The 10,545-nt window shown below is 41.1% G+C and overlaps 1 protein-coding gene across 1 annotated transcript in view; it reads right to left on the bottom strand.

Moving 5' to 3' along the window:
• LOC101351287 (mRNA-capping enzyme) overlaps positions 1-9,754 on the bottom strand; it is a 94,448-nt gene extending 84,694 nt beyond the window's left edge. The window contains exon 1 of the mRNA XM_023742495.1: positions 9,500-9,754. Within this exon, the coding sequence (XP_023598263.1) occupies positions 9,500-9,563 (64 nt within the window). The 5' untranslated portion in view covers positions 9,564-9,754. The remainder of the gene's footprint in view (positions 1-9,499) is intronic.
• Between the last annotated feature and the right edge of the window lie 791 nt (positions 9,755-10,545).

Here is a 10,545-nt window from a genome sequence, read left to right as displayed (position 1 = left end):
TCATAAAACAACACGTGTACTTCTGTTTCATGAGAAACTATTTGTTCTGTAAGCCTTCACCTGAAGTACAATTAAAAAAAGAAAAGAAAAAATACAGCATGTTAGAAGGTAATCTCCTCTAAGATTCATCCCATTAGACCTCTCCTTCTCACTACTGTCTCAGAGGGCCAATCCTGTTTCCATCAGCTCCTGCACTCTTCACTTCTACTCAATATCAGAGTGCAAACCTCATCATCATAATCTGCCCCCTGTAAATACCCTTAACATCCTGCCTCCCTCATCCCCATTATTCAGACAAACTCACCTGAAAAAAACTCAGACTTCATGGACCCAACCACCTGACTTCTTTGCACCTACACCCATGCAGGTGAGGGCTCCTAAAGAAAATCGCACAGCCAGACAGATGAGTGACACTATATAAATCATAATCACCAATCTCAAAGGCTATCTTACCACACATATCACTATCCTCTATGATAAATAACTGTGCCACATCTTTTCTCATTCCTAAAATATACCAAGCTCCCTGATCCGCCTTTCAACTGGCAGCTTTATGTTATTATACCTAGGGCTTCATACCAGTTCAAACAGGTTCCATCACGGCTGAGATGAAGCAAAACCAGAATAGATTCAAATTTTTTAAATATGGGTGATCTAGAACCATAACCAGAACAAGAAAAATTACACTCGAAGCCCTGGAATGGGAGACTCAGAAGAGATATAGTGAGTGAGCCTTTTCAGGAGCCTGATGCGTGAGACTGGATTATTGCCAGGATGGAGGACACTGACACACATTCAAAGCAGTGCCGTCAGCCGCCATCTTTGAACAGGACAATAGGCAAGAGATTTGGTTGTTATGCAATGCATAGGCTGCCCTTGTTTTTTAAGAGGGAGACTGAGTTTCTGGCAGGGCTTCAACCTGCAATTTTTCCCATTCCGGTTATGGTTCCAGTTCACCCAAATTTTTAAAATTCGGGTCTGTTCCTATGTCACTTCCTCGGCCACAATTTAACAGGGAAGAACCAGTTCAAAGCCGTGGTTATACCTTGGGGCGGGGAGGGAGGTCATAATAAAAGTGAAATTTACATAACATTTAGCACACACCAGGCACTGTTTAAAATACTTTACATACATTAATTCATTTAATCCTAACAATAACGTTGTTGTTAGGTGCGTTGGACTCATAGCAACTCCATGTGACAGAGTAGAATTGCCCTACAAGCTTTTCTAGGGTGTAATCTTTACAGGTGCAGATTGCCAGGTCTTTCTCCTGTGGAGCCACTGAGGGATTCAAATAGTCAACCTTTCAGTTAGCAGTGGAACACTTAATTGCTGTGTTACCAGGGGTCATAACAATAAGGTTAATAAAAAACAAACAAACAAATCCCGTTGCCACTGAGTCAATTCCGACTCATAGCAACCCTATAGGACAGAGTAGAACTGCCCCATAGAGTTTCCAAAGATCGGCTGGTAGATTCGAACTGCCAACCTTTTGGTTAGCAGCCTGAGCTCTTAACCACAGTGACAATAAGTACTGTTAACATCCCTATTTTACGAATGAGGAAACCAAGCCAAGAGAGATTAAATAAACTGCCCAATGCCACACTACTTGTAAATGGTAGAACTGTGATTCAAACCCAGGTGATCTGGAACTAGAGTTCACGCACATAACTGCTGTTCAACAATACCTCTCCACCATCAGGCAGGAACTTGCCTCACCTTTGCAGTTAATCTACCTCAGCCCATCTTCTCTTTCTTTCTTCCCATTACAGGCCAATTCCCTTGCTTTTGCTCTGGGATTCCCTTCCATCTTACCTTCTCAAGGAGCATCAATCAATTGCCCACCCCCCACACACACATTCCTTGCCTTCTTCAGCTCACTCCATCAACTGGCTCATGCCCATCAGCACTTAAATATGTCCTAAGCTCACCCATATCATCCTCCAACTTATGCTTCATTTTTACTCCTCTTCATAGCCAAACATTTCAAAAGAGTTGAATATATGTGATTCTGTCCTTACTTCCTCACCTACAATTCACTTACGTGTACATTTGTGGGCAAATAATTATTTACTTCTCTATAACTGAAAATAACTTAGCTTTTGAGCTCCCATTCAGATAGCAGACAGTCCAATCAGAATTCTCCTCCTTACCCTTTTTTTCTCTCCTCCTAAAGATGACTGGGGAAGGAAGAATCCCTGGCATCAGAGGAAGAACAACTGCTGTTTCAGACATCATCTTTTGTCTTCACTGGCCTCCAGCAAACTGAACCCAGTGCACCTAGTCTTTGGGCATTATTAGTTTCATCCTAGCAGCATCTGCTGAGATGACTAAAGTCCATCCATGGCCTTGGTGGACGGGTCCATTCAAGTTATTCTACTTCATCAATGTTCCAATCCCAGCCTTCTCTTCAGGTCAGCTGGCCACACTCAAGTCACTTCCGATCATCGCTTTGGAGCCACTTTGACTTCTAGCTACTCTATCCCCATCCCAAAGGTGGGAAATAGACTCTAAGGCAGGCCCCTCAGCAATCCACTACAACTCTCTTAAGGGGTTTGCAGCCAAGTAATTCTTCAATCAAACTATAATCTGGCTTCTGATCTCACATTCCCACTGAAAGTACTGGTCAGGGTCACCAACAACTTTCATGTTGTTATCAATTTTTCTGGTATCTTACTCAATATCTCAGCACCATTTCACATATCTGACAATTCCTTCTTTCTTGAAGATTCTCTTGGCTACCAGGCCTGGCCATAAAACATCTGAGAAATAATCCACTCCTACCCTTCCCTGGCAACCTCAGAGGACACATGTTTAAGATAACAGCATCACAAGATGGAAAGAGCCTAGGGAGTCACCACTTGGAGAAGGTGTCTCCATTCTAACAAACACTACACTATGATGTGAGCAAAAAATTAACATATGCTGATTTGAACTACTGAAGTTTGGGAGTTGTTTGTCGTAGAAACTAGCATTACGTATCCTGACTAATCAACTACTATATCTTTAAATATTGTCTTTATGCTAATGATTCTCAAAGTACACGTCCAACTCAAACGTCTCTGAATTGCATATCGTCTCTCCAACTGTCTACTCAACATCTCTACTTAAGCAACCAGGATCTTAAAGTATCTCCTCCAACCTGCTTCTCCCCAGCACCTGCTTCTCCCCCAGTAAGCCCTAATGATACCAATCATCCTGTTGCATAAATCAGAAACTTATGACTCCATTTTTAGTCTCTTTCTCTCATTCTGAATCCAACACCAAGTTCTGTCCATTTTCCTTCTTTAGTATCTGTCAAATCAGTCTACTACTCTTCATCTCCACTTCTAACGCATCATCGTCTTTTGCATGGACTACTGCAACAAGTTCCTAGCTAATCTCCCCACTTCTACTTGTCTCCTCGATTCATTCAACATACAGCAGTTAAAATAAGCTTTATAAAATTGAAGGTAGATCACATGTCACCCTAATGCTTAAAAAACTGCAATGGCTTGCCAGAGCACTTTAAAAATATATAAAAGGAGTATACTGGAACTTTCAGTACTTTCTGTACAATTTTTCTATAAACTGAAAGCTGCTCTAAAAAAAGTCTATTTAAAAAATACAAATATACATACACACATATGTGTGTGTATGTATGTATGTGTGTGTATATATATACACATGTGTGTATATATATATGTATATATGTGTGTATACGGAGCCCTGGTGGTGCAGTGGTTAAGAGCTACGGCTACTAACCAAAAAGTTGGCAGTTCAAATCCACCAGCTGCTCCCTGGAAACCCTATGGGGCAGTTCTACTCTGTCCTATAGAGTCGCTATGACTTGGAATCAACTCAATGGCAATGAGTTTTTTGCTTTATGTGTATACACACACACACACACACACACACACACACACACACACACTAAATACCTTATCACACCCTACTAGCCTATATGATATGGCCTTTACCTAACTCTCCAACCTCATATCCTTACTTATACACTCCAGAACTCGGACATGTTTTTCAGTCCAAGATCTTCACCATCATCATCCTACCCCAACCTACGACCTTTCCAAAAACGAATCCCCGACTATCGATCTAGCAAACTTCTATTCATTCAAGATAATTCATGTATTACCTCCTATGGGAAGCCTTTCTTAATCACCATCTTCCTCCCCATCTCCTCTCACCAGTCTCAGGAAAGAATTAGGTTTATTGCCTCTAGTAGGGCAGCATATTCTATGATAGAGTCGTTATTGCATTTTTTAAATAACAGAACTGTGTTTAAAATTGATGGTTTGCTACTCCCATGACATTCTGTGCTATTTAAGATGAGGGACTACATCTTAGTCATCTCCTTACCCCAAAAACTAACACAAAGTAGATGCTCAAATACCTGCTGAGTAAAATGATGTCAAAGTCACCATCACTATCACAGGACTGTGTCTCATATTTGTATCCCTACAGTTAGTTGCTAGTAAGTTCTTTAAAACACAGTAGATGCTAAATAATTTTGTATTGAGTGATCTACCTTTAAGAAATTAGAAGTTTGTTTTCTTCAAAGTGTTCACCTGAAATCTATCACTCAGAAGGAAAAAAGAAGAATTCTTCAGAAATATAGGTTGGCCCTATCTCCAGGAGCTCCCCCTCACTGGAAGTTTGGTTTAATTAGAAATAGAGACTTATTAGTGAAACAGATTACGTAAAATTGGTACCATCTTTGTTCTGATTCTCGATAATTATGAACTTCTAGCACTAACATGCAAACTAATGTTTACAATAAGAAAATTTAAGCAGCCATAACGCACATCCTCAATATACAAAATATCAAGGAAATTCTAGAATAAGCATGAATTACTTTTAGAATCAGAAAAAAAAATTAGGAGGAAGAAAATAGAAGGTAGAAAATGGAAATGTATGTGGTTCCTTATTTCTCACTGAAACTTGCAAGAATATAGCTAGTATTTCTTGCCCTGCTACTGTAAAATATTGCTAACCTTGCAATTCCATAATTCACAATGTGACATCAAGAATTCTATGCTGCAGATGGGCAAAGGATACGAACAGGCACTTTGCCAAAGAAGATATTCAGGTGGCTAACAGACATATGAAGAAATGCTCACGATCATTAGCCATTAGAGAAATGCAGATCAAAACTACGATGAGTTATCATCTCACTCCAACAAGGCTAGCATTAATCTAAAAAACACAAAATAATAAATGCCAGAGAGGTTGTGGAGAGTAAAATGGTACAACCACTTTGAAAATTGATTTGGCGCTTCCTTAAAAAGATAGAGATAGAAGTACCATATGATCCAGCAATCCAGCTCCTTGGAATATATCCTAGAGAAATAAGAGCCGTCATACGAATAGATATATGCACACCCATGTTCATTGCAGCACTGTTCACAATAGCAAAAAAGATGGAAACAACCTAGGTGCCCATCAACGGATGAATGGATAAACAAATTATGGTATATCCACACAATGGACTACCACGCAACGATAAAGAACAACAATGAAGCCATGAAACATCTTATAACATGGAGGAAGCTGGAGGTCATCACGCTGAGTGAATTTAGTCAGTTACAGAAGGACAAACATTATATAAGACAACTATTATAAGAACTCAAGAAAAGGTTTAAACACAGACGAAAACATTCTTTGATGGTTATGAGGGTGGGGAGGGAGGGTGAGCGTTATTCACTAAATAGATAGTAGATAAGAATTATCTCAGGTGAAGGGAAGGACAGCACACACTACAGGGAAAGTCAGCGCTACTGGACTAAACAAAAGCTAAGAAGGTCCTAAATACAATCAAACACTTTGAGGGACAGAGTAGCAGGGGTAGGGATCTGGGGACCATGCTTTCAGGGGACATCTAGGTCATTTGGCATAACAAAGCTTATTAAGAAAATGTTCAGCATCCTACTTTGGTGAGTGGCATCTGGGTCTTAAAGCTTGCAAGCGGCCATCTAAGATGCATCAATTGGTCCCAACCACCTGGAGTAAAGGAGAATGAAGAACATCAAAGACACAAGGAAAGTATTAGCCCAAGAGACAGAAAGGGCCACATAAACCAGAAACTTCATCAGCCTGAGACCAGAAGAACTAGATGGTGCCCAGCTATCACCAATGACCGACCGCCCTGACAGGGAACACAACAGAGAGTCCCTAATGGAGCAGGAGAAAGGTGAGGTGCAGAACTCAAATTCTAGTAAGAAGACCAGACTTAATGGTCTGAGACTGGATGAATCCCAGAAAGCATGGCCCTCGGAGTCTCTACCAGCCCAGAACTAAAATAATTTCCGAGGCCAACTCTTCAGACAGAGATGGGACCAGACAGTGGGACATAGAGTGATACTCATGAGGAGTATGCCTCTTAGCTAAAGTAGATACAAGAGACTGAACGGGCAGCTTCTGTCCGGAGGTGAGATGGGAAGGCAGAGAGGGTTAGGAGCTGGTTGAATGGACATGGGGAATCAGGGGTGGAAAGGAGGAGTGTGCTGTCACAGTAAGGGGAAAGCAATTAGGGTCACATAACAATGTATGTATAAATTTCTGTATGGGAGACTAACTTGAAAAGTAAACTTCATTTAAACTACAACAATAAACAAATAAAAAGAATTCTATGTTGTATCACCCTTCCTTTCTAATAAGCATCCCAATCTGAAGCAGTACTGATTACTAGTAAAGATCCAGTTTGGGGGTCAGGAGACATGGGATTCCATCCAGGCACAATTAACTAGATAGATGAGTTTAGTGATTCACTTTTGTTGTTGCTAGGTGCCCTTGAGTCGTTTTCGACTCGTAGCCACCCCATGTGAAAGAGCAGAACTGCCCCCGCAGGGTTTTCTAGGCTGTAATCTTTATGGAAGCAGATCGCTATGTCTTTCCCTTGCAGAGCTGCCGGGCAGGTTCAAACTGACAAACTTTCGGTTAGCAGCCAAGCGCTTAAACGTTTGTGCCACCAGGGCCACTTAACCACAATAATTAAGTCTAGCTTTTAGGGACCAAAATATTCCAATACAATAAAAAGGAGGTACTTTTTACTCCTAACCCTTCCTTCCTAACACAGAGGGAGGGAAAGGTACACAATTTCATTTCTCAGAAAGCTGTAACATTGCCTGAAGCTTAGCACCTTACTTGCTGCTATCTACCCCCTTTTAGGGCCATATTTGTCCCATGTATCAGTATTCTGAAATTTGTTATTGCCATCTTGCACATTTTATATTAAAATTCTGATTTTAATGATTTTTCTAATTCCAAATAAAAAATTTTCACTTTGACAAGAACTTGTTTGGTTTTACTACCCTCACAAATCAGTGTAGTAAATAACTCTAATCAAGAGATCCAGGAACCAAGCTCCAAGCTACAAGAGAAACCAGACATCTAGGTTTGGAGGTTTCTTCATAACTCCATAGAGGAAACCACATGTAAGAAGAAAGGATTAGACATAAAGTTCAGGAAAAAAAATTCAAAATGGCTAAAGAATAAAACATATAAATAAAAATGTAAAGAATTACGATAAACTCGTTTGAAGAGGTACAATCATTACCAAGTAGAATTGATTTTATTACATCTGAAAATGCATATAAAAATGGACAGAACATAAAGAAAATTTAGTTGTTGATTAATGAAAAACATTTACTCACACTAAGCCTTGCTTAGATTATCTTTCATTTTATCCATAGTGTATATGGTTTAACTGGCTGAGGATTTTATATAAATGTGAGAATAGCTAACAAACTAGAAGAATCAGAAAACTTGACTAAAAAGTGACTACAGAATCTCCTCTTCCAAAAATTTTTAAATAATTAGGTAGACATATATGTATATAACTAATAAGTACTCATAGCTCACTATGAAATCCTATAATTTTTGTTTCAAAACACCTTCTAGAAAATTCAATAAATTGGAGTTCATTAAAATTTTAAACTTTGGTCTGCAAAATAAACAGTTAAGAGAATGAAAAGGCAAGCCACAGACCAAAGATTTGCAAAACATACTCAACAAAGGATGTGTATTTAATTATATGAATAACTCATACAATTCAATAATAAGATAAACAACCCAATTAAAAAACTGGCAAAAGATTTGAATGGATACTTCACAAAAGAAATTATAAAAACAGGCAAGAAGCACATAAAAAGATGTTCAACATCGTTATTCAAACCATAGTAAAATGCTACTATACATCTATTAAGATGGCTAAAATTAAAAAGACTGACCATAACAAGTGCTGGAAATGATGTGAAGTAAGTGGAACTCTCATACACTGATGGTGGGAATATAAAATGTTACAACTTTGGAAGAGTCTGGCAGTTTCTTAAAATGTTAAACATACATCTACCACATGATCCAGCCACTCTTCTAGAGATTTAACCAAGAGAAATTAAAGTATATATCCATACATAGCAGCTTGATTTGTAATAGTTAAAAACTGGAAATTCAAATGTCCAGGTGAATGGATAAACAAATTCTGATGTATCCATACAATGGAATACTCCTCAGCAATAAAAAAGAATGACTACTGATACATGCAATAATGTGAATGAATCTCAAAATAATTATGCTGAGTGAAAAAAGCCAGAACCCTCCCTCGAAGAAAGAGTATATACTCTATATTTCCTTTTTTTTTTTTTAATTCTAGAAAATGCAAACTGATCTATAAGGATAGAAAGCAGATCGGTGGTTGCCTGAGAAAGACTTACAAATGACAGGAGGAAATTTTGAGCAGTGATGGTTTCATGGAATTTAAATTCAAAAAAACAAACCCGTTGCCTTCACGTCGGACCCCACGTGCTACGGAGTAGAACAGCTCCATAGGGTTTTCTTGGCTATAATCTTTACAGAAGAAAGGCAGATCGCCAGGTCTTTCTTCTCTGGTGTTGCTGGGCAAGTTCAAACCACCAACCTTTAGGTTAGCAAGTTGAGTGCAAACAGCATGCGCCACCCAGGGAACATACATACGTACATACACACATATACATTCAAAATTTATCAAACTGTACACTTTAAGTTTAAATCTTTATGTCAAATTCAATAATGGTGCAAAATCCACAATAATAGTCATTTTTAAAAAGAAACTCCAGTTTCCTAGTCTCGGTCTCAACCCATATTCCCGCTGGGAACCGGCCCTCCACCTCCTTAGTCTTGCAACTCAAGACCGACACCTGTCCCTTCCACGTCCGAGAACCCTGAAAGACTCCCAAACTTCTACTGAGCTTCAAAGTATTCTCCTCTGTATTCCTGGGTCCTCAACTTCTGCCACATAAATCTTCTACCTTTGCGTTCGCAACAGTCTTACGGGCTAGTGACAAGTGTCCCCACTCACCGACTCACCCTCTCCCGTCCATGTTCCCACTTATCCACGAAGCTTCATCCGACAGAATACATCTCGATCCTGAAATACCACTAATGGGCTCGGAACCACCGAAAGCTGTGCCCCTCAGACGCCCCATTCCCGAGCCAGCCAGGTGACCTGGACACCCCTCATCCCGATTACCTGCCACCGGCTGGCCGCGCCGCGGACAGTTCAGCCACCGCGGCGGGATCTTGTTATGAGCCATGTCTTGGGGCCGCAGAGAGCCGCCCCACTCCACCAACGTTCGCCGTGCCTCCGCCGCCGCCTCCTCGCGGTCGGCTCCGCCCCGGAGGCCCGAGGCACCAGAATCAAAGCCGGGGTCCGAATCCAAGCCGCTACTACCGGGGTAACGTCAGCGGCAGCGCGCCACTTTCATTCAGACTCGGCTCCACTGCTCCGGGCGAACCCACAATGCACTGCAACTTCCGCCCCAAAGGCCCCGCCCCCTTCTTTCCGAGGTCAGAGGGGAAGAAGGGAAGGTTGGCGGGGGGATAGGAAAGAGTTAAGGCCACCGCGAATGGGAGGAGCGAGTCTTCCCTCGCCCCGCCCCGCCCCGCCCCGCCCCGCCCGTCCAAGAATTCGACGAGCTTTTAGGACGCTTTTGTGGGTACGCTTCACGGTTCTGAGCTAGCACCTGTTTTCTTTTTCCAGCCGGTCCACCGAGGGAAACCCCAGAAAATGGAAGGAAACCAAGCGTCTTTTCACGCGTAGACTTACCTACCGCTTTCATGAGGGCATCTGTTTTAGCGATGAAAGGGCCTTCCCACTGCTACTCCTCCGAACTCTGGGCATCCCTTTTTCGGCCAGAATTGGTGCCATGCTGGATTTGGGTTGATTTGGATTTTGGGAACGTTCTCCCTGACACAGATCAGGAAAGCAAGTTTTAGAGCAATTCTAAGGGCGAGGCATTGGAGTACTCAGAAAGGAGTAATTTCTCTTGGGGGGGGTACTTCGAAGGAATCATGCATGAAGCGTCTGATATCCTATTGCAAAGCATTTTAAGAGTTTTGTTCGTACATTTCCGGATCAATGTTTCGAAGCATACTTGGGAGTATCAGAAGGCTCATGTCTCAAAAAAAAGTTACTAATGTGTCTAATTGGCAAAGGCAGGAATTGCCGGATAGGATACCACCTCGTGGGGGTGTTTTCCATTGCCTACCAAATAAATGATATTTCACTTCGAGTTA

Source organism: Trichechus manatus, unplaced genomic scaffold, assembly GCF_000243295.1.
Source record: "Trichechus manatus latirostris isolate Lorelei unplaced genomic scaffold, TriManLat1.0 scaffold00211, whole genome shotgun sequence".
Lineage (NCBI taxonomy): Eukaryota > Metazoa > Chordata > Mammalia > Sirenia > Trichechidae > Trichechus > Trichechus manatus.
This window is presented reverse-complemented; position numbering and strand designations above follow the sequence as displayed.